The sequence below is a fragment of the Triturus cristatus genome, chromosome 9 (genome assembly GCF_964204655.1).
Source record: "Triturus cristatus chromosome 9, aTriCri1.1, whole genome shotgun sequence".
NCBI lineage: Eukaryota > Metazoa > Chordata > Amphibia > Caudata > Salamandridae > Triturus > Triturus cristatus.
Genome location: NC_140592.1, coordinates 946,149,840 through 946,174,227, shown reverse-complemented (window position 1 = coordinate 946,174,227; position 24,388 = coordinate 946,149,840). Strand labels below are relative to the sequence as shown.

Here is a 24,388-nt window from a genome sequence, read left to right as displayed (position 1 = left end):
GACTGGGGCCTAAGTTTGTCACTGTTGTCCCTCAAATACTGTTCAGCATACAAATTCGTCTGCTCAACAATCTCACCCAAAAATACATCATCCATAAACAACTGAAAAAACTGTATAGGCAAAAAGGGTTCACAATCCACTCTACACCCTGCATCACCGCTAAAGGCAGGCAACACCGGCTGCACCATGTTTGGATCAACCCAAAGTCCAGCACTTCCAGTAGGAAGCCTAGCAGCCTCAGACTGCAATCCAGATGCCTCTTGCACCATCGGCACAGCAGTTTCCTCCTCTAAGACAGGCACTTCATCCGCACTGAGAGTTGCTTCATCCACACCAAGAGTACCTTCATCTGCACTGAGAGTACCTTCATCATCCGAAGATTCCATATGGAGAGAAAACTCACTGCCAGAATCTTCACCTCCCTTCTCTCCCTCCGACGCACTGTCAGTCTCATAATCATGCTCAGAGGAAGATTCAAGAAGCATACCAACCACCTGCTGAGCAGTCATTCTACGGCTAGCCATAATGCTTACTAATAAAGGTAACTTGTCAAACAAGTCAACAACAACAAACACTTTGTAAAATAAGTAATAAACAAAAAGCACCTTTATCAAAAACACATATATACTCCAAAACAATACCACTCACTTGCCAGAGGCAGCTAAACTACTCACCACCACCTGCTCTGCACAGACACAGTATGGATCAACAATATCCCACTAAAAAAGAAAGGGAAAAGAAATTACACATAAGACTATGCAAAACACATCGCAAAGAATTTCATGCTCAAACCACTAACTAAATATGCTGCCATTATGACATCACTTACAAAAAAATTCATTCAAACATTACAATATTACTCATTTGGAGTAAATACAACAACAACAAAATCTTACCAAAACAATGCAACTACACAAAACTGCAGAACAACCACTGTCGAAACCAGAAACAGGAATCAAAAGCTTTAGACTAGAATAAAAAGGAGAAAAAAACATTGTCACATATGCATATAATGCTCTAGACCATCACGTACTGCGCAAAATGTATTGCTTGAACCTCCCACTTTCAAGAAGGAAAGATCAATGGCCCAATCCTTTACAGGCAACGCGGCGAGAATCTGGAACTCAGCCTCAGCTCCGGACCACCCCCTCTTCCCAGTCCTTCAAAACTGACCTCAAAGTTCTCCTCCTGCAAAGACACTTCCAAACTTAATTCACGCTCTCTCTATTGTCTGAAGGAAGTCTTTACATTATAAGAAATTCTGTTCTCCGTGCCTATAGAAGTGCCTTCCCAGTGTGTTCCTGTGTTTTGAGTGTCTGCCATTTATTGCACTTTTATACCTCTACTTGTACTTTGTACTCTTCTGTAACTTGCACACATGTCACTTTTCCTCTTGTAACGTATTGTTTGCTACCTCTTTGATTTTGTTTGCACTTTAAAATATTTAAAAAATAATGTGGCCATAAGGGGAGCGACCCTTGCCTAAGGCACCACTCCCACAAACAACCCCAAACCTAAAAAACAAAAAAAAAAACCTAGCGCTAGTGGCCATTCCTGCTGTACGATCGTGCAGCAGGAATGCATAAAAGAGACATTGGGGGCAGAGGCGTAGCTAGAGCTTGTGGCGCCCGGAGCTATCTCTCAGATTGCCGCCCCTGGGGAGGGGGGGTTGCTGGGGAAAAAAGACGGCGACCACTTGAAAGAGGTCCAAGAGACACGTAGTATCGCCACTAATAGTTACCTCGATCATGCAAGTTACATGCACATACATGACACGGTCCAAGGCTACACAGTTGAATACACCGGTGACTGGCAGTACAAAAGAGAACACACAGACTGCATGATCTATCTGGGGACTCAGAAAAACCACATGTGACATCCATCAGAGAGCTGCGTGAATAATTACCTGGTAATCCCCTCAGCACAATGCAAACATGCACATACATGACACTGTTCAGGGATCCATCATCTACAGCTGACATTAAATGACCATTCATCATGGTCCCCCCATTAAAGCAGTGCACTTTGTGATCTGCATAGTACATGTTCTTTGCAGCAGGCATATTAACCCTCAGTGCTACCTTTCCAGGAGTCAACCCTTCCACTAGACAAAACTCCATCTCTCTCTAGGAAGAACATTAATCACCAAAGTTATCATGACATTTTTATTGTTTCTGAAAATTGCTGGAGGCCAGGAAGGAGGCAGCAAGTTTTTTTCGAACCATAATAAACTTGAAAACACTACTCACCCACCCAAAATTGGTACCCGGTGAGGTCACACCGTTCGCATCGCCCTAATCTGCTCAAGGTTCATGTGACCTCAGTGACAGAGTCACAGCGACTGGATCACTGTTGCTCTAGGGTGTGCTGCTTTGTAGGCCTGCCCGCAAGACTGGAGATGGATTGTGGTGGACAGGCCTTCAAGGTTAACCCACAATAGACACCACTAGGGTACACCTGCTTGTGCTAAGACATCAAGCCTTCTAAGGTCTAGTGGGGCCTTCTACAGTCTAGCATGGAAATGTGCTCCCTCAGTAGAGTGGTCTGGTGGACTGGTCTTGAAGGCTGAACCCGGTTCCCCAGTTCCAAATTCGACAGCTCTGGCCATAGTGCCACATCCTCTCCCCTAATGAACACCATACTTCCCCACTGACAGAAACTCGCACTGCCTTCAGCTATAACCTAATTGTGCCCGCTATAAACACTTGGATGGGGCTCAATTCAAATTATGCACTTGATAAGAGTAATATGCTGCCTAAAAAATAAATAAAAGCAACCACTCATAGGGAATGCAAGAAAAGCATGTGAAATGTAAGCAGAAACAACATGGTTACCTTAACGATCTCTCACTCACTATTCAGAAATCAGAAACTGAAAAGTTATGGACATGACTAGAGGGCCCTGAAGGGAACCGTTTCAATGTCCATTGCTTATATCCTTACAAAACGTAAGCACTATGGTATAAAAAGACCACATCCATAAACACAGAGCCATGGTACACATTGTGTTTTCCAATCCACCCATCAACCAGGTATTGCAGTACCTCCAGGAATGGTACACTCTCCCAACCTGGGAACAACAATGCTGTTCAAAGAAAGACGAGAAAACGAAAGTAGCGCTTCACTGGCAAACTCTGTAAAGTGATGCTGGTGTATTTGGATGTAAATAAAACCAATCTGGCCACTTTGCAACCCCTCTGTATTCCTTTATTTAGTTATGTGTTTATTTCTCATATAATTGGAAAGAACTCCTGTACACTGAGGGCCACTCGTATAAACCTAACAATAATACCTTCTATTTCTCTCCATCCTGCTGCACTTTTCAACATTTCAGAAGAAGGGCATTTCTCGGCAGAGCGCTTTTCGTTTTTTGGATCCATTTCACAGGGAAGCAACTAAAAAACAACACGAAGGAAGCCGAGCCTTGTGGCATGCTTTCGACCTCCCCCAACATAGTGCCCCCACCCTAACTAAACCCACCGATCGACAAAATCCCCCCTCCCCAGCCCCAAAACTCACCTTCACTCTCCGACGCGCAGGAAGCAAATGGCTTCCTGCGCCTCGGAGTACAAAGGGGAAACCTCCAATGACGTCAGCGCGGCTCGCGCGCTGACGTCATTGATGACGCGGGGGCGGGGGGAGGCAGGGGAAGGTCTTCCCCTGCCTTCCCAATAAAAAAAAAGATCGACCACTCACGGGGGGAGCGCCAGCGCTTCCCCCGTGGGTGGGTGTCATGACGAGCTGGACTCGTCATGGGCACAGCGCGACTGTGCTCCATGACGAGCCCAGCTCGTCATGGGCACAGAAGGGGTTAAAAACATTGTCACAGTAGTGATAACAACAATAATTTGATATCCAGTTTTACATTTATAATCGGGCGAAACAATATGGCACAAATTCAATTCACAGCTATATTCTACTCGCGTTTCGGCACTGGAAGGTGCCTTCGTCAGGAAAAGGCCACAGCTAAGCCAAGGATGGTATCCTATATTTTTGATTGGTAATAGAAACCATGCAACGTCCAAGAATGGTGCACTTGGATCAGTCCCTAGGGACACATTGTCTAAACTTCGTTCAACACACCCCGCTGAGTAAATGATGTTCTTTGGCAGAAAAAAGCACTAAAGTATTGATGCTAAGTGCTTAATTAAGTTTGTCCATATGGAGATAACCGCATTAGGCAAACTTGTGTTGGATGAACATGGATAAAGTTAGCTGATAGGGGTGCCACAGGATTGATGGGTTCGAGGCATATGAGCTGCAGATTATACACTTATACATAGATCGCCATCTGGTGTTGGCTCGGATGTTTGCATGTTGTTTTTGTCTTCGAAGAAGTCTTTGTAGTCATGAGGTTGGTGACTCCTCCTTCGGTCGACAGTGCGCATGGGCATCAACTCCATCTTTAGATTGTTTTTTTCCGCCATCGGGTTCGGATGTGACTTGCTGCGCTCCGGGTCGGTGTGGTTATCAAACCCCCTTCGATGCGCAATCACAGCTAACCGACGGTATTGTCTCGATCACGTTTACTTCGATGCACCCTCGATGAAAACTTAAAAATCTTCGATATCGACGAACTTCGACGTGGGCCGTTGGGCCTACCCGCGCCAGTAGCGACTGACATCGATGGAACGCGCACTCCCTTTAGAAAATGTCCCCAGTGTGGTGCTAAATTCCCACACTTGGACCTCCATTCAGTTTGTAATCTGTGCCTCTCACCCAGAACATCGAGAGGACGACTGTGAGGCTAGCCTTTTATTCAAATCCAAGAAGACTATCCGGGATCGAAGAGTTCGATGCCACGAGATATCCCGAGGCACAGGTTCCATTCTGGACATCTTCCATCCAGGTCCCGAAAGCCTTCCGGAACCAGAAGAACAACAGGTCTCGGTCTATGAAGCAGGCGACTCCGACGCCGAAGAGGACATCACCCTGGTGCAACAGGACGTGAGGTCCGAGACCCCCGCCCTTCCGAAGCCCATACCAAAGGCTCCGGTGACACCTTCGCCTCCGGGCTCAGGTCCACACTGAACCAAAACTTCGAGCGCTCCGCCTCTGGGCCTGGCTCCGAAGGATAGATAAAAGCCTTCCAGGCCGAGCCAACCACCCGGTCCCGAAAGACCATCTTCGGCACCAAAGGTTAAGTCACCCGAGATAACCACGCCCTCCTCCGTCGGCACCGGAAAAACATTCGGCGCCGAAACCGGCAAAAGGCCCCTCGGCACCGAAACAAGCGGATAAAGGCTCGGCACCGAAGCAGCCGTATAAGACCTCAGCACCGAAGCAACCAGAAAAGATCTCTGCACCGAAGCAGACAGATAAGCCTTCGACACTGAAGATGTCAGAGCCAAAAACACCAAAGGAGAGGCCTCCCAAACAAACTCCTTCCGAGCCGAAACAACCCGCACCGAAGGTCTCGGAACCGGGAAATACTTCTATACCGGACATTGCCCCTAAACAGACAAGACCAGTTTCTAAGGAGAAATCTTCCACACCAAAGAAAACCTTCGATACCAAAAAACTTTCTCTCCCCGATCCAAAGCAAACCATCATTTTGATTCACCCAAAGACTGGTCATATAGTTACCAAGCTACCTGCAAAGAGGAAACCAGAGCATCTACCACATGCACCAGTTCCTCTCAAGAAGATTCACATAGCTACAAACACTTCACCACCACCTTCACCCCCCCTCCAATCAACCCTAATTTACTTATTTCTCCACCACTCTCTCCACAACCAGAGGATAGTGATGAGGGACATGGGGATGGGCAAGAAGACAAAGACGTAGTGCCACTTGACACTGACAATCCTAATGATCCCCCACAGGAACCAGACCCATGGCATGATTACAGTACTGATCCGGATCTTAACAATGATCCAGACTACTACCCATCAAATCAATCGCCACCAGATGACAAGGTGGGTTTTGCCCAGTTAATCAATAGGGCCGCTACATACCATGGAGTCAAACTACAATCAGACCCTGTAGAGGAGGATTTTCTATTAGAGACCTTTGATCAACCACAAAAATCTACCTATGTATTGCCAATGCTTAAAGGTCTTCTTAGACACGATCCTGAGGTGTTCAAAGACCCAGTTAGAGCTAGGGTTCTTAACCCCAGTATAGACAAAAAATACAAGGCAGCTCCTACCGACCCCACCTACATCAAAGGGCAACTCCCTTTAGATTCCCTAGTCGTAGCCAATGCGCGCAAATGAGCAAACTCTCAGGGATCAGGTGACACACCGCCTCCTGACAAGGAATCGAAGTTATTAGACGCATCAGGCAAGCGTATGGCGTCTCAAGCTGCCTACTCATGGAAGATAGCAAACACACAAGCCCTTCTAGCAAGGTACGATAGGGCCCACTATGATGAGCTGGAAAAGCTCATCCAACAGCTCCCTCAACAATATAAGGACAAGGCCAATGACCTTATACATAAAGGCAAATTAATTACTAATACTTCCATAAAATGCGTTCTCGACGCAGCAGACACCGTGTCCCGCGCAGTAAATACTAGTGTTTTGCTACGCAGACATACCTGGCTCAGGGTGTCTGGCTTTAAACAAGAAGTACAAAATACCATCCTAAATCAGCCTTTTGACCAGGAGCACCTCTTTGGCCCTCCATTGGACATATCTATAGAAAAGATAAAGAAGGACACAGAGACTGTCAAGTCTATGGGAGCATTGCAATTTCCCTCTACCAGAGGCTCCTGTCAGCGTTCCTTCTATAGAGCAGGCTCCAAAACAAATACACCAGAGCACCCGTCTTCATCCTACAAAAGTCCCAACCAGGGCTCCTTTTCTAGATGATACTCCAGAGGAGGTTACAGGGGAAACAACAACAAGGGCAGAGGCAGGGGTAATAACACCCGCAGCTCCCCTAGCACCAAACAGTGACTTCCCAGCGCTTCCCCCTGACCATCCCATCCTGTCGGGGGACGCCTCTCACAGTTCATACCTGTCTGGGATTCCATCACAACAGACAGGTGGGTAAGACAAATTATCCAGTATGGTTATTGCTTGGAACTCACTTCTACCCCTCCCAACATTCCTCCCAAACAGCGCCCAATGTCATCAGAACACCTCGCGCTTCTCAAACAAGAGGTTCTTGCGCTATTACAAAAACATGCAATAGAACAGGTTCCCTTGCCCCGTCAAGACAAAGGGGTCTATTCCCTCTACTTTCTCATTCCAAAAAAGGACGGCTCTCTCAGGCCAATATTGGACCTCAGACCGCTAAACTTTTACATCCAATCAGACCACTTCCACATGGTCACATTACAACAAGTGCTCCTACTACTCCAGCAAGGTGACTTTCTCTCCACCCTGGATCTAAAGGACGCCTACTTTCAAATTCCCGTTCATCCCACTCACTGGAAATATCTCAGGTTTGTGGTAGATGGTCAACACTACCAATTCAAAGTCCTACCATTCGGAGTCACCACGGCACACAGAGTTCTCACCAAGTGCCTTGCAGTAGTTGCAGCCCATTTGAGAAGACAACACATTCATGTCTTCCCTTATCTGGACGACTAGCTTATAAAAGCAAATTCCCACAACAGCTGTGTCCAACACACGCTCAACACAATACAACTGCTTCACAGTCTGGGATTCAAAGTAAATCTGAGCAAATCCCACCTCAAACCGTCCAGAATACAACAATACCTAGGAGCTACCATAAATACTTCCACAGCCCTAGCATATCCCAACCCAGTCAGGATAACTGCCATGCAAGCGCTGATTCAAAGATTTCAGCCACAACAGTCACTACCAGCACGAGTGTTCATGCAATTAATAGGGATGATGGCCTCTTGCATCTTTGTCGTTCCTTATGCAAGACTACAAATGCGTCCGTTGCAAGAGTGTCTGTCACATCAGTGGAACCAGGCTCACGGTCAGCTAACAGATCTGGTATTGGTGGACGACCGCACCCACCGCAATGGTGGAACACACAGAACCTTTCCAAAGGGCGGTCATTCCTCGAGCCAGTTCCACAGATAGTACTAACAGATGCATCGCTCACCGGCTGGGGAGCTCATCTTCAAACCTATACCATTCAAGGTATCTGGACCCCCCCAACAAAAATAATTCCACATCAACTACCTAGAATTGTTAGCAATAGTCCTAGCACTGAAATCTTTCCAACTGTACCTTCTAGGCAAAGCTGTCCTGATCCGCACAGACAAGAGAGAGAACCTCTCAGCTGACCTATATTACTTTTCAATACGACCTAAAAGGTTCAAACTGTGCAACCAGCTTAGAGAATCACTTAGAAAGATTTGTGTGCAAATAATCCAAATATCTTTATTAATTTTTACTTTAAAACATAAGTTAATCATGGATTGTATCTCATATTCAGTTGTCCTAATAGTCACATTGCACAAAAATGTATTCATACATTTAGATATCCAACATAGTTGGTATAGGATGATGATATTTACACAAATAAGTGTTAGAGCACAGCTGTCAAACGTATTGTCTCACATTATACTCCAATCTTCACCATTGACTATATGGCAAAAAGAAGGACAACAATTAAAATCAAAGACGTAACATTTGTTAATAGACAATTAAGTACAATGAAAACACCCCACACTGTAACTCTCTACTGCATTCGCTCCTCAAGTAAACCCATGCACCCTAACACTCATACACTTTTTTTTTTTCCCACCGGGAAAAGTAAGCGGCAGGATAACCTCCCACTCGTGATTGTTAAATCAGAAGACACAGGGCCATCTCAAAAAAAGAGAAAGTTTCCAAAAAAGGAACAATATTCCAACTACAAACTATATGAGCTGTGGATATGAATACATCGCAGCTGGACAGAATTTTGGAAAGGAAAGCATAAATATTCATCGGCATGGATGATGGCCGCATTTATGCCTTATTGCCTCGTTTACTGTTGTCTTCGCTTTGGCAGACACTCCCGCTCATCCCAAATGGGATGCTTTTGAGTGTTTTGTGGTCCTGAGGAAGGTGGTGCCATTGTGAATCCCACCGAAACGCACGTAGACCATCACTACATGTATGGAGAGTCCCGTCAGAGACGGATACAAGAATTCTGAGCATGGAATAGTATTCGCTCACATCTGTCCCTGTCAAACTGTCTGGGACCCCCTTAATAGATAGTTTTGGGTTTGTGTATGAGTGTAAAGGGTGCATGGGTTTACTTGAGGAGAGAATCCAGTAGAGAGGTGAAGTGTGGGGTGTTTTCATTGTACTTAATTGTCTGTTTACAACTGTTGCTTCTTAGACTTTATTTGTTGTCCTTCTTTTTGCCATATAGTCATTGATGAAGATTTGAGTATAATGTGAGACAATGCTTTTGACAGCTGTGCTCTAACATTTATTTGTTTAAATATCATAATCCTATACCAACTATGTTGGATATCTAAATGTATGAATACATTTTCGTGCAATGTGACTGTTAGGACAACTGAATATGAGATACAATCCATGATTAACTTATGTTTTAAAGTAAAAAATTAATAAAGATATTTGGATTATTTGTACATGAACTTTTCTAAGTGATTCTCTAAGCTGGTTGCAAAGTTTGAACCTTTTTAGGTCGGATTGAAAAGTAATATAGGTCAGCTCAGAGGTTCTCTTTCTTGATTGCTACATTCCCACCTCCTCTTGGACCTAGAAGTATTTGGAGGTACCTTTTCTTCTTCTGATCCACACAGACAACATGACAGCAATGTATTACATATTCAAGCAAGGGGGGACATACTCCCTACAGCTATCGCGCTTAGCGCAAAGCATATGGAGATAGGCTATTCCGCAAAATATATACCTCCTGGCAGAACACTTACCAGGGGTACACAATCAGATTGCGGATCTGCTCAGCCATCAAGCACAACAGATCCACAAAAGGGAACTTCAACCCCAAGTTCTTCTCACATTCTTTCAACTGTGGGGAAACCCAGAGATAGATCAGTTTGCCACACCAAAACGCCCAAACTTCGCATCCAGGTATCCACGCCCATTGTCCAAAGGCAATGCGCTATGGATGAATTGGTCAAACAAATTTGCCTACGCTTTTCCGCCTCTCCCACTCATTCCGTTAGTGGTGAGGAAACTCAAACAACATTCTCTCACAATGATCTTAGTTGCTCCAACATGGGCAAGGCAACCATGGTTCACAACTCTACTAGAACTATCAGTAGCACTGCATCAAAAGCTACGCCTCTCACCTAAGCTTCTTACTCAGAACCATGGACCCCAATCAACTCAACCTTACGATATGGCTCCTGAGGTCTTAAAGGTCTTAGAGTTTGGCTACCTCAATCTCCCGCCAGACTGTATGAATATTATCAAAGAAGCCAGACGCCCTACAACAAGGGCATTCTATGCGGCAAAATGGAAAAGATTCGTCATTTACTGCACGCACAACAAGATCAATCCACTAGATGCTTCCTTTCAGAACATCATCTGTTATCTACTGCATCTACAACAATGTAACCTAGTGTATACATCTATTAGGTTACATTTAGCCGCCACTTACCTACAAAAGAGACATTTGTCCTAGTTTAGAGTTCCTGCTATCAAAGATTTCATGGAAGGACTTAAAAGAATAATTCCACCAAGAGCTCCACCCTCTCCAGTGTGGAACCTTAATATAGTCCTTACCAGTCTAATGGGTCCTCATTTTGAACCCCTCCACAAATGTGAGCTGCAGTTTCTTACTTGGAAAGTAGCCTTTTTGGTTGCTATCACTTCTCTCAGAAGAGTAAGTGAACTCCAGGCATTAACCATACAAGAACCATTTTTACAAATCCATCATAACAAAGTGGTTCTTAGAACTAACCCAACATTTCTACCCAAAGTAGTATCTGCATTCCATTTGAACCAGTCGGTTGAACTCCCAGTATTTTTTCCTCAACCACACTCAGTGGCAGAACGAGCTCTTCACACGTTAAAAGAGCAATACTCTACTACATTGAAAGAACAAAATCTTTTAGGAAAACGAAACAACTTTTTGTGGCATTCTCCCCACCTCATAAAGGCAATCCTATATCTAAATCAGGAATTTCAAGGTGGATTGTAAAATGCATAAAAATATGCTACATAAAAGCCAAACGCACATTAACCATTCCCCCTAGAGCTCATTCTACACGCACACTAGGGGCTTCTATGGCATTGTTAGAGAACATTCCCCTTGATGACATATACAAAGCAGCAACTTGGGCTACACCACATACCTTCACAAAACACTATTGTGTAGCTGTGCAGGCAAAACAACAAGCTAGTGTGCGTCAGGCTGTATTATTTCATTATTTACATTTTTTCAAACTACTGCAACAGATTCAGGTAGCCACCGCTAAGGAGGTAACTGCTGTATAGTCTATGCATAAGTGTACAATCTGCAGCTCATATGCCTCAAACAGAAAATGCTACTTACCAGTATGCATCTGTTCTTGGCATGTAGAGCTCCAGAGTTGTACACGCCCATACCTCTATCTGTTCCAGTGTTATCTTACTTAGATACATTACACATTGACACCTTTCTATTTCTCACTACTCCATCTAACCCTAAGTGGCAAAACAATCTAACGATGGAGTCGATGCCCATGCGCACTGTCAACTGACCTCGTGACTACAAAGACTTCGAAGACAAAAACAACATGCAAACATCCGAGCCCAACACCAGATGGCGATCTATGCATAAGTGTACAGCTCTGCAGCTCTACATGCCAAGAACAGATACATACTGGTAAGTAGCATTTTCCTTCCTCCTCACACCATCAGATCTGCATTAGAACTCTTTAGCAGGGGCCTTTCTTTACATTATATAACATCACATGTACTACATCCCCTTCCTGTAACTACTGTCACTTTGGCAACTTGCAACCACATTAAGCCTCTTTGTGAAAAGCTTGCTCTTATTTTTAAGGATTTGTTAAAACTGTTACTGGATCGAATTGTCTTCATGTTATCCCAAATTGACAACATTTTGTATGCTGTCCTCTTACCGTCACTGATCAACCTGCATTTAATAAAGCCTTAATTTGGGCCCTTTCTCTGGACAAGAACATAACACTCCCTCTTGGGATATATCCACGGTACGCCATAGCCTTAATTCCACATGTCTCGTCTCAGCGGCACCATGTACTAGCAACTCCTCAAGTAGGGCTGTTCTTGAGCCACGCCAGTATGGCATGTCGCAGGGTTCCAGTCATGCTTTTCACCTCTCTTAGAATCCCCGTATTCTGTCAGGTCGTGTTCTCCAGCAGCCGCCAACTGTACATCCACCTCTCCATCTGCCAGTATGTTCTTATTTTAGCTGATGTTCCGCCTACCTGTAACTCTTGGGTAAGATCGCATTTGGCCAGAGTTCGATACAGCGCCGTTAGTTAACGCTTGTGTTTACCTTTTGGCCAATTTGCTATTGCATCCATTAGTTTGTGCTCTTGTGGTGTGGCATCTACACAATAGATTTTACTTTTTCTATTTTTTTGTAGATTTTATTGTCCGTATACACAGTTTATTTTATTGTCTGTCATTAGGAAACATGCATTTTACTCATGTAGACCAGCACTTGGTTTTTTATAAATAGTTTGTGATAAAAATATTTTTTTGCTCTTAGATCCTATTTAAAATCCGCTGTACATGTACCCAAATCTATGATGTTTTAATATCTGTATTTTATGTGTGGCATCTTTTATTGTTATATGCTGGTATAATCGAATCAAGGTTTCTATCTAACTCCCTAGCCATATGTTAACTCTTATAAAAATGGCTTCTACAGCCAAACATCTCGTCTGAATATTGTTAACCTAGTAAGGTCAGAGGTAAGAATCTTTTATAAATGTTCATGACATGCATACTCGTGACGCCTTATTGAATTGATCGTAAACAATCTGTCCTCAGACCTCAAAGATGCCAGTCTGTCAAAACAGCATTGCAAGTAACTTCTCAGCTGCTTTTAGATTCTTGTGCTGTTCTTGGTGTAGAGGGAAGTTGGCATTCTTAGCTTTTGAAGGCCTTTGCTTCACTCCTGTCCTGCCAACTCATGTTGTTCTCATGATGCATGTTTCCTTTCAGCGTCGGTGCAGCTTAGGTGAGCAAGAAGTCATCTCGTTGCACCAGTTTCTCTTAGAAGCCAATGCTCTGCACCCCTCTTCTCATCCTTCCCCATCTTCCAGCCTCCAGCATGAGAAGCCAGAGCCACCATTGCCTTGTTGCCCACGTGAAAGCAGCACAGAGAGAGGGGGCCGAGCCAAAAGAAGAGCAGTGTCACTCTATATCTCCAGGGTACCTGTCGCGATCACCTCTCTATCGGCCACTGATGCACAGCACACACAGGGTTGGAGGTGGCACATTCCCCAGTTTAATGTAGTCTGAAAATACTGAAAGGTCATGTTTATGGGTAAATCTGTCCTTCTGAAACATTTTTTCACTTGGTAACGACCTCACATTGAGAGCCTTGTCATGAGAAGGCAAGAACTATAAAGAAACCATGAGATTTCCAGACAGGCCGGTTCATCATAAAGGGCAGCACAGCCAGCCTTGCAGAGGTACTGGCCTGTCGGGGACGTCTCCAGATTGTTCTACCCATGCGCCTCTTCACGTGCCATCCTTGTGGTACTCTGCCAGTTCACTAGTGTGATCTGACTCCACACATCGTGAAGCGATGTGGGCTTTTCTCAGAATAACCCAAGATTCTGATGGGAATGTGCTGAACTCAGTCTTGCAATGCAGTGTGAAGGATGGTGAGGGCACTTATTATGATACAGTGGGTTGTGGGCTTGTCCAGCATGCACCACACTTACAAAATGGCTGCATGAAGTGGAAGCACCCTCACCTAAAGTTCTGAATATTGTTCACTTATATTTAATTGCACGGTTAGCACCAAGCACCATTATCAAAGTCACTCTCCTTATCTTTTTCAGCACTATTGTTTTCTGTTTCGTTTGTACATTGTCTGTATGCACTATGGTCTTTATCAGACAAATGTTATGCTTGTTAATCTTTAAAGCAGAAGTGGCACATTAGGTGTAAGAAAACTGTTCAACCCAGTTTCAATAGATGCGAAAAAACAAAATGTTCTCTTTCTAGGAGTTTTTTTTTTTAATTTATATGTTGGAAAAGGAAAATATATTGGGTTAAAAAATGCACGTTTCTAAAAGTGAACTTGTTGCTCTTCATTTTTAATGGCTAAAGTAATTTCTTTGTAATTTAAACTTGTTGAACACTGTGTTCTTGGTAATTCGCATGTATAAAAAAGGTGGAATTTTTTGTTAAAATGTTGTGAAAATTAACTTGGTACACTCGGATTAGCTGCCCAATATAAGTGAAAGCAAAGGATCCATTTTTAAAGTGTCAAAAACTGGGATTTTTTTCTTTGCTGGAAATGTGTTTATTTATAAAAACAGTAGGATTAAAAATCCCCCAAAATCATGACAAATTTTTTAAGTTGGGTTCACTAAATTTCGCACCGATTAGGAGTTGTATGAATTAACATTAAAAGGTATAAAAGTTAACATTTACATTATTAAAGAGTTTTGAATCTTAACATATATTTAAAAATCGTCCAGTTGTGGTAATTAGAAAAGGATCATTTATTTTAATTCTCACTGCCATGGCATCAGCTCATTCTACATTTAGCAGAAAATATTTCAGCCTCCTATTCAAAGATCACCATGTGTCCGTATAGTTGAGGAATAGATAGATGTATTTTGTTGTAAAATGTGACAGACCACTAAGAGGCCTGAATTATGCCATTTTACATTTCCGACTAGATAGCTTAGTAAGTTAAATGCCTGTTACTGCCATTTGGCAGAATACTGAGGGCAATGCTTTCCTGGATACATTTCGGGGTGGATAAATTGGTAACCATTAAATTGGGTAATATTAACACCAATTAGTGACAGTTATAGGAAAAGATAAAATTGCAGCATTTATCTAAGAGGTCAGCTGGTGTTTTCCCCTTACATATAGGGCTTGAGAAACAGATTGTGTTCGAGGCATACTGTGCATACCTCTGCCATCTAGTGTTAGGTCCGGATGTGTGCAAGTTGTTTTTCAAAGAAGTCTTTTAAGTCACAAGGTACTGTGACTCCTCCTTTTGTTGGTAATGTGCATGGTCATCGACTCCATTGTTAGACAACAACTCAAAAGGCAGGTGTAAAAATGGCTCCCCCAAGGGAGCTACCACCACCATTAAGACCTGACTTGCCTCTCCTTCCAACCGATCGCACAAATCTCTCAAGGGTGCCTCCAAAGGTTCTTTCCTGCTTGGTGGAACGTCACCTCCGACCAGTGGGTATTGGACATTATCCGACATGGTTATTGTCTGAAATTCATTTCCCCATATCTCACCATTGGACCTGGTACACACAAACACTCCCTAGAACCATGCGCGGATCGTCCGTTGGGGCGTAGCCCCCCCGCCCCGCGCACCCGCCCGCAGCTCCCTCGGTGTCTCTGAACTTAGTTTACTTAAGTTCAGAGACGCCGAGGGTGGGGAGAACTAACTGACAATGCATGTCAGTCATCATGACGTCGGACCGTGGGCGGTCCGGCATCATGTTGACTGACATGCATTGTCACAAGCCAGGGAAAGGCAGCACAAGTGCGCATGAGTGGGCATGGAGATTAATTTTGAGTCCTTGCCCAGTCATGCGTAGTTGTGTTTTTACTGCCTTGCACATGCCCATTAGGAGCCCCTCGGTCTCCTAATGGGCAGGCGGCGGGCGTAGCGTAAGCTGTGCCCTCAGCCAATCCTGGCGCTGCTGGCAGCGCCAGGATTGGCTGAGAGGGGTTGGCAGGCCCCTCCAGTACCGTTAGTGAAGGCGCCATGGGGATCAGAGGTCTGAGAGGTGGCGTGGACCCGTGGACCGGCTGTGAGGTAAGTTTAAATAAAAAATATATATCATACCCCCCGCCCGTTCCCCCCCCCCCCCCCGCCGCGACTGCAAAGCATGCGTAGTTAGCCAAGTGTATAGGGGAGCGCTGTAGTCTTTTTTGAAGGGGTTGTGATGTGGTCAGTCAGAGGGAGGGAGTGCCAGAATCATTCTTCTGGCAATTACGGAGAAGAATAGGGTCATGGAACCCCATAGATGATGCCACTGCGGCGACCGCTGTTTATCCGATGCGATGAATTACATGACTGTAAACTTCCCTGTGAACATGGTAAACACCATGCCGATTTGGGTGTTTGTCATTAAAATCTGCATATTCCTGATTGACATGGCTTTTTTGTCTGGGAAATGTCGATACGTTTGACCTGATGAATTGTAGTGGATGGGTGGGTGTATGTGGGGGGAGGGGATAGCTCATAATTTAGACTCGTGTGCCATCCGGGGTTTGCACCAAGTACCAGAATGAAAGCCCGATTCAATCGCTGGGGGTTGTACTTCTATTTGATTAAATGAAATGCTGAGATCGGGATTAAAATCAAACTATTTCGCCCTGTGTTAGTGCATCAACCATGCGACCCCTGAACGTGGTACCAGCCTGAAGGAGGGTACGCGGACGCTCGGCAGTATATACTACACTTAAGGCTGGAACAAAAAAATAGGCCAGGGCATCAAAATAAAAGTGGCCCCCATTAGCGCACCAGATAGCAAAGAAAGGGCCCACATTTACAAATCACGTCAGATTAGAACTTGTAAAGACACGCGGTATGGATATGTTGGCTGGTGTATTGAGCATGGCATGGGCACACTCTAGCCATATCTCATAGCCTCTGGATATTGTGCATATGCAGGCACACTGGACTCGGCCGTATCATGCGGATCATGTGCAGTCATGCGAGCAGCCTCCTGGCAAAGCCAGTTAGCAGCCATGCGATAAACCCAGAAATACTCAATCACACTCCACAGAATTCCACCATGTTGTGCAAGGTCTGGGCATACTGATCATCACTCTATTCCTATCTGAGAGGTTGATTCCCCGGACCATTCATCGCCCATCTCCTCTTAAATGATAAATAATTAAATCGTATTGCTTTATCAACCTTCCTGCTCCCTAAAATTTGCTTAAATATGCACCATTTGTCCACTCTTTTTTCAAAATTTTCTCGGGGGAGAACCCTCCTGACTCCCCGTAGGTTGTTCAGGCTCAATCTAGCTGCAATAATTTTACGCCGCACCACTTTCAAATGTCACCAGCCGCCACTGCCTAGAACACTAAAGGCTACTGAAGGAAGAGGTCCAAGTGCTCCTTTTCAAAGGGGCGATAGAACCCGTCACCAACAAGACATAGGAGTATACTCTCTGTACTTCCTGATCCCTAAAAAACACAGTTCCCTATGAGCCATTAGAAACCTATGACCCCTAAGTTAATACATTCTTTTTGAGCACTTTCACTTGGTTACTCTTCAGTATGTCATCCTACTACTGCAACAATGCCACTTCGTGACTGCTCTCGACCTGAAGGACTCTTATTCCCACATACCAATTTACCAAGCACATCGTCGGTATCTCCGCTTTGTAATCAGTGGAAAGCATTACCAGTTCAAGGTGCTCTCCTTCAGGGTTTCCACTACACCAAGGGTGTTCACTAAGTTCCTTGCTGTGGTGACTGCTCATCTGCACCGACAGGGCGTCCATGTCTTACAACCAACCTGGACGACTGGCTCATCAAGAATCCCAGCTAGGGTTTACCATCAATGCTACAAAATCCAAACTCCATTCCCTTCAGATGCAGCCCTACCTGGTGGTAATCCTCAACTCAGAAGTTGCCATGGCTTATCCAACCGTTATTAAGATACAGTCCTTCTAGGCACTAATCCCTCCCGTTCAACCGGACCACCTAGTCATGGTCAGGACAGTCATGCGCCTCCTCAGCCTGATGGCCTCCTGTATTGCCCAATGCCAGGTTAGTCATGCGTCAGTCGCAGGAGTGCTTGATCGGCCAATGGTCCCAAGAGGAGGGTTGTTGGGACTATTTAGCATTGATTGGCTGCAGCACTTGTTGATCTCTTCAGTGGTGGAACACCAACAACCTATTGTAGGGGCGGCCTTTCCTCTAGAGGAGACATCCGGATCCTGGACAACTCAACTTCACAATTTGGCATCTGAGGTCCTAGAATACAGTTACCTCAATCTACCTCAAGAATATATGTCCATCTTATAAGAAGCCCAACGGCCCACAATATGGGCTTGCTACACTGCAATCTGGAAAAGGTTCACCACTGCAATTCCCATAACCTAGAACCCATAAAAGCCTACCCTTCAGAATATTATTGCCTACCTTTTGCACTTGCAGAAATCAAGCTTTGCCTACACCTCTATACACCTATGCTTAGTTGCAATTGCACTATACATGGCGAACAGGCAAAACTCCTCCCTCTTTAAAATTCCAGATGTTAGGGCTTTCATGGAGCCTGCTTTTTAAGGCCACCTCTAGAGTGCTTCCTGCTGTTCTGGGAAATCTCAATATAGTCCACACTAGGGTCATGGGACCACCATTTCGAACTATGCATTCCTCCCCTCTTCATTTCTTCTTCTGTAATGTGGCCTTTCTAGTGGCCATTACTTCACTTAGGTGTATTAGTGAACTCCAAACACTCACCTTGCAAAAAGCCTTTATCCAGGTATGAAAGGGCAGGGCTCTTCTTAGAACAAACCCTGAGTTCCACCCTAAGATGGTATCACCCTTTCACCGTAACCAGACCAGAGAACTCCAAATATTGTTTCGCCGTCCACACTCTTTTGTGGAGAGAGCACTCCACATCTTCGCTGTAGAGAAAGCTCTCATGTACTACATTGACAAGACCATGCCTTTCAGTTCTAGATCAGCTCTGTCTCATCTGTAAAGCCTCAGAGAGGCCGTGCCATCTCCAGGGCAGTCATGGATGGGTGGATATTCAAGGGTATTCAGACCTGCTATCGCAAAGAGGGTTTTATTTGCTCCACCCAAGGCGCACTCTACCTGCAACAAAGTTGCTACCAGGGCGTTTCTCTGGAACATTCCACTAGCAGATATTTTTAAGGCAACCACCTGGTCAGCACTACACACCTGTAAAAAGCACTATTGTGTAGACCTCTTAGCCAGTCAGCTGCCCTTAGTAGGCTGTTCGGAGGCGTAGGCAGATGACTCTCTCCCTCATCCTGTTTGCTCCGACCTGAGCCTTCTATCCCTAGTTCACCACCCTGCTCAAACTCTGTGGTTCTGAGCGAGATGCTCCCGGACCTTCTCACACAGAACCAGGGAGAAATCAGGCACCCAGACCCAGGTCACTCAACTTTGTGATCTGGTTCCTGAAGTCCTAGAATTTAAGTACCTTAATATAGGGCACACGTTTCTTTGAATTCCTTTTCTCAATAAATCCCATTTTCAAAATAGCTTTCACAGTCTGCGATGGGCTTGCACCTGATGGTCTTCAGATGCAAGTACTGTTATGACACAAAGCGTTTTAGAAATTCATGGACTATCAGTATTTCTTTAGTTTGTATAGATTGTCATTCAGCAATCTTAGGATGGAAGAAATGGGGTCCATCATGTTCCTCTATACAAATGTTCTTTGTCTGTAAAATGGAGGTACACTGTCTAAAACACTTGTATTCTCACTAACCACTCTGTATTTGCTCCTCATAATCTAAAATGGTCTCACTGATACAGCCGAGAGTGGTTAACTTACACCCATGCGAGCTAGTTAATTCTCCAAGCGCTCATATAATACTTTCTTCTGCCATCAATTTTCCCCATTATCCTCTTTGCCTGGGAGTGACAATGATACTTAGCTGTTTTTGAAGTTATTTTTGCCCACTTTGTGGGTTAGTAGAATTCCTAGCAATTTGGTTCTGGTACCTGTTTGATGCATGTTCTCTCAAAGGATCTTGTGGAAGACATATGTGGACTATTGATCAATGTATACTGATGAGTTTATGATGTTCGAGTGCTCATTGCTTATTGTGTTTCCATTTTTCTGTATTTCAGGATAGAGCAACATCTCGAGATGACCTGCTGAGTGATTATTTTAGAAAACTTAATGATCCTCCCGCCATTGGAAACCACTTGAATCAGCCACTTAGAAAAGAAACTCTCAAGATGCCTACTAGCTATGTTACACCGACAGTAAAGCAGACTTTTGATGCGGCAGAGGGCAGATTGGGTAAACCAGGGCACTCTGTCAAGCCATGCCTCAGGCAAGTGGAGCCTCAGTCCAGCTCAACAGGATCCCTTCGACCTATACAGCAAAGCCTTTCACTCACGGTGCCTCGATCTCTGACGCAGTCGCAGCAACTGGGTGGTATCAGCAACAAGAGCAGCTCTTTGGGTAGAGCTTTCAGCTTGGCTTCTTCAGACATTCTTCGAACTACTAGCCCTGGGAGCTTACACAAGCCCGGATCCGACAACCAAGAGGGAAAGGACTTGGGTGGTAAGATCCTCCCCTCTTCTGCACCATCAAGCACATCTCCGGTTATCTTGAGAGAAAGACCTCAGTCTGCTAAGGCTGTGGGGACTTTTCAAGGTAGTGACCTCCGGTGTCGTTCGCTTGATTTTAGGCGGCTTTCGTTAGCCATGCCAAAGGATGAGAGGTCGATGTCTCTACAGCCTGTTTCTGCATCTGCAACAAATTCTGCCTGCAGTCTGGGGAACAGTCCGCATGAACGGTTGAATGCTACGCCTACACAGCCGTCCTATTCTTCAGCACAGCTTTCAGCAGCAAGAACAAAACTAAGGCCGACTCCACGGTTGGGGGATGTGACTCTAGTGACTCCAGTCCGCGCTGCTGCCCCTCCTGGTGAGGTCGAAAGCACCCCAGGGAAAAGCCCAAGTGACACTGCAATTCCCAGACCCTTGAGCAGGTCGCCAGACTGCAACACTACTGTGGCCAGCACTGAAGAATCAAACCGAGGGGGCAACCCTAAAAGCACCCCTGCATCCCCCGATTCCAGTGGGGACCCACAGTCAGTCTGGTACGAGTATGGCTGTGTGTGACTTTAAGATTTTATCTATATAAGATACAAGTTTCGAACACTGTTATACTTCTTTTTTTTTTTTTTTTTTAAATCAGTATTTTCTAATGTTCTTTTCTTGTACTCTTCCTTTTTTTTTTTTTTAAAAGGTAATGGATTTTTTAAAATGTTTAAAGTCTCTTGAATTGGTCTTTAATACATTCAAAATTATTTCATCATTCTTTTTCCCTTTGAAGCCAAGACACATTGAACTATGATTTTTGGTTTACACTTTCTCTTTTTCTAGGGGCTTTAATACGTTTGCACACAGGTTGTAAACTTGACTGTTCTGCTGATGACATGAGCTATGTATCTGTGTGTGTTCTCTGAGGAATCATCTGGGCACTGTTATAGCAATGACAATTAAAAACGCTTGACGAGCAGGGTGCATAACATCCAAACCCCTCTCCTCTGAGCAGGTTGGTGATTCCTGCCATTTGAAGAAAAAACTAATTTCCTCAACATTTTCCTAGCCTTTGCACTTGCACGTTGACTCGAGCTCACTCAACAAGGGAAAGGGTGGCTCAGCTTCGTCCTCTTGGAAGGGAAATCAAGTTGGGCTTCATTGAATACTGTGTCAGCAGTGACCTGTGTTTCCCTCGCCTTAAAAAAATACCGTGCCTCAAGCTGCCATGTTGTTTTCTCCCTATTCCAAGACATAGTATTTGGGCCATTCACAATAATCAATATGTCGCGTCTCATTAAGCATGATTGCTCTCAGGCAAACCTTGCTGTCATCTTTTCTATTGGGATGCTATTTGCATTAGCTTCTTGAGTCTTAGAGACATGTGGCTTTTCTGTTGAACCGAGTTAGTTTGTCCCTTATGAGATAAAACTGTATTTTCCTCCTGCCTAACTTTCTAGTCTCTTTTAAATGTTACCCTTCTTTCTTTTGCAGCAAATCATGAATGTCAGTGTTGTTTTTCTACCTGTTTAATTCTGTTTTTGAAACACTGGAACCAACATCTTCTGTCCATTGCTACATCACACAAAGGACACTGAATGATCTTGCTATGGTGGAGAAGATGTGTAAATAATTGTAAATAAGGCTGTGTACCATTTGTGTGTGCGCGCACACGCTGTATAAATAGTAGTTTAGAGCGAATGCATGTTCAAGATTGCACACTTGTGCATGCATTTTGCCAAGTGGCAGACTTGCCACTTCGAATTAATGTCAAATAAATTTTATTATGTCTCAAAGTACTTTTATGTAGAAAGCAAAACCTTGCAATAGTCTAGACTACATCATTAAAAAATGAACTTTTTCGTCTCTTATTTATGTTTAATTATTAAAGTATCTCTTCCTAACTCTGGCCAGGAATTTCGCCAGCTGCTCACGTGTACATATTTTAGGGGGACGAGTCCATCTGTATTTGTGTTTCCACGACTGTGAGGGGTGCTTTGGCTGTTACATTTCTCAAGTAAATATGGTTCCGCTTAATGTAGTTAGATGAGATAAATCTGTTACCGTCAACACAATCCTGCTGAGTTGAAAAAAATGTATTCTTTATTGTAAATTCTGTCGCAATCACGTTGTGGGAAAGTGCTCGATTGTTTTTAATAAATCATGATATAAATTAATAGCGGTTTCAGTTTATTGATATTTGCAATGGTGCTGCCCTCAGCACTGGTAGCCTGGTCTGGGAAGAAGAGCTGATTTTTAAGGAGTGAGGAAAGCTCAAGGAATGGTTAATGTCATGTGGAGTTTCTCGTATCCTGTTCTGTACCGAGCTTTATTAATAGCATTATATACAACAGTTGACATTCAAGATTAATACAGTTGGTTCAAAGGGACCCATCTGCCACTAGTTTCGTTTTAATCCAGCTCAGGGAAGTATTTTATATTTGATTTCTGAAAGCCTACATTGGCTACAGTGCATTTAAGGAAAGCTCCATAACCTTTTCAGTGAAACCACCATTTTAAGACACCTTCCTAAATGACATCCCTGTGGAATTAGAATGAGCGGGCTTTAGAATATATGGGAAGAGACTTTGTAAGGATTTTGAGATGCAGGCTTGCCAGAAGACCTTTGTCTTTTCCCAGATGAGTGCTTTGCGTCATTTATGGACAGAGAGGCAGAAGGATATGATTAAAAAGTCCTACCTTCTCACACCTGCAGTGTCGTAGGGCAGGTACCGTTTTGACACACATTTGCAAACCAAACTGCGGCATAATGTCTTTTGAGAAGTTGTGGATCTGAGAATGAGCTATTATTTCATAACAATCTGGTTGGAATTCTTCTTTGGCCTTGTAGTGCCAAGAATTTAGGGCAGTTTTTTCTATGATCTCTAAAAGGATTGCACGCTTATAGGACATCTCAGCTCCTATTACAACAAGTTCCAAAGCAACATTGCAATAGTACTACAGTAGGGGTGTCTAAGCCTAGGTCTTTGGAGGCCAAATGCAAGCCAGAGTTTCACGAAATCCATGTAAAATAAATGTTCGAGGCATGTGTGGCTATAGATACACATGCTGTGCATAAACCTTCCATCTAGTGTTGGGCCCAGTTGTTTTTCTTAGAAGTCTTCTCGAGTCACAAGGTATAGTGACTCTACCTATTGCTGGTAATGCACATGGGCATCGGCTCCATTTTTAGATAGTTTTCTTTCCACTGTTGGGTTCGGACGTGTGTTTTTGACACCAGATCGATGCCGTTGCAGTGATCTCTTCGGGCCTTCTCCGTTCCTCTCCCTTCTGTCGGTACTGTTCTCTATCGTGGTATCCTTTTTTCCATCGACTCGACATGGGTTGACTCATTGGAGATTGGTACCACTTTGACACCCCAATAGGGGCCTTGCTGTCCAGGGCCTCCCCCGTTGTTTCTCCACTGCAAGAATGTCTCGCCTGTGATAGAACGGATGTCGTTCCGCTACTGTCCTCGGTATCATGCCAAATACCCCGCGCTGATCTCCACCACGTCTTTAACTTCTGCCTTCCCAGCACAAAGAGCCCTCCTGTGATGCATGCTGCTTCTTTGGCTCAAGCAAAACTCTTAGATACTGTTGGGCTCTATGTCTCAAAAAGCCGTTGAACAATGACTCCCAGCACATCTTCTTGGCCCAGGACCTCGAAGGCGAGACCCAGCAAGAAAAGTCTGCCAATGAGGAAAAGGCTTCTCGCCAGAACCAAGCTCTGGTTCTGACTTGGAAATTGAGGACTTGCCTCTCTCCCAGCAGGCTGTGAGTACAAAACCCACCCACCCCTGCCCCCTCGCCACTGCTCCACACTGAGCAGCCCCCTCAAGGGGTCAGGCCTATAAGCCCACCAACAGGCTTTAGGTCAGCCACTGCATCTTGCCCAAGGTCGGTACCGAATGCATACTTCGAACACCACACCCAGCCTTGGTTGGATATCGAAGAAGATCCTGAAACTGACACACTTGGCGTGGACCACTGCTTTGAAGCATCCTTCAGAGCCAAAACCCTTGACATCTAAGCCTTGTTTTGCATCAACGGCCCGTGCACCAGCAC

General features: G+C 44.5%; 1 protein-coding gene across 7 annotated transcripts in view; it reads left to right on the top strand.

The window, feature by feature from the left end:
• CCDC88C (coiled-coil and HOOK domain protein 88C) overlaps positions 1 to 24,388 on the top strand; it is a 460,272-nt gene that overhangs the window by 399,049 nt on the left and 36,835 nt on the right. For 2 of the 7 annotated variants that reach the window (XM_085626543.1, XM_085626542.1), the window contains exons 30-31: positions 13,053 to 13,262; positions 19,896 to 22,498. In XM_085626543.1, coding sequence (XP_085482669.1) covers positions 13,053 to 13,262; positions 19,896 to 20,900 — 1,215 coding nt within the window. In that variant the 3' untranslated portion in view covers positions 20,901 to 22,498. Of the gene's footprint in view, positions 1 to 13,052; positions 13,263 to 19,895; positions 22,499 to 24,388 lie in introns of those variants that run through there. The other 5 variants (XM_085626545.1, XM_085626544.1, XM_085626541.1 and 2 more) reach the window with 4 other exon arrangements.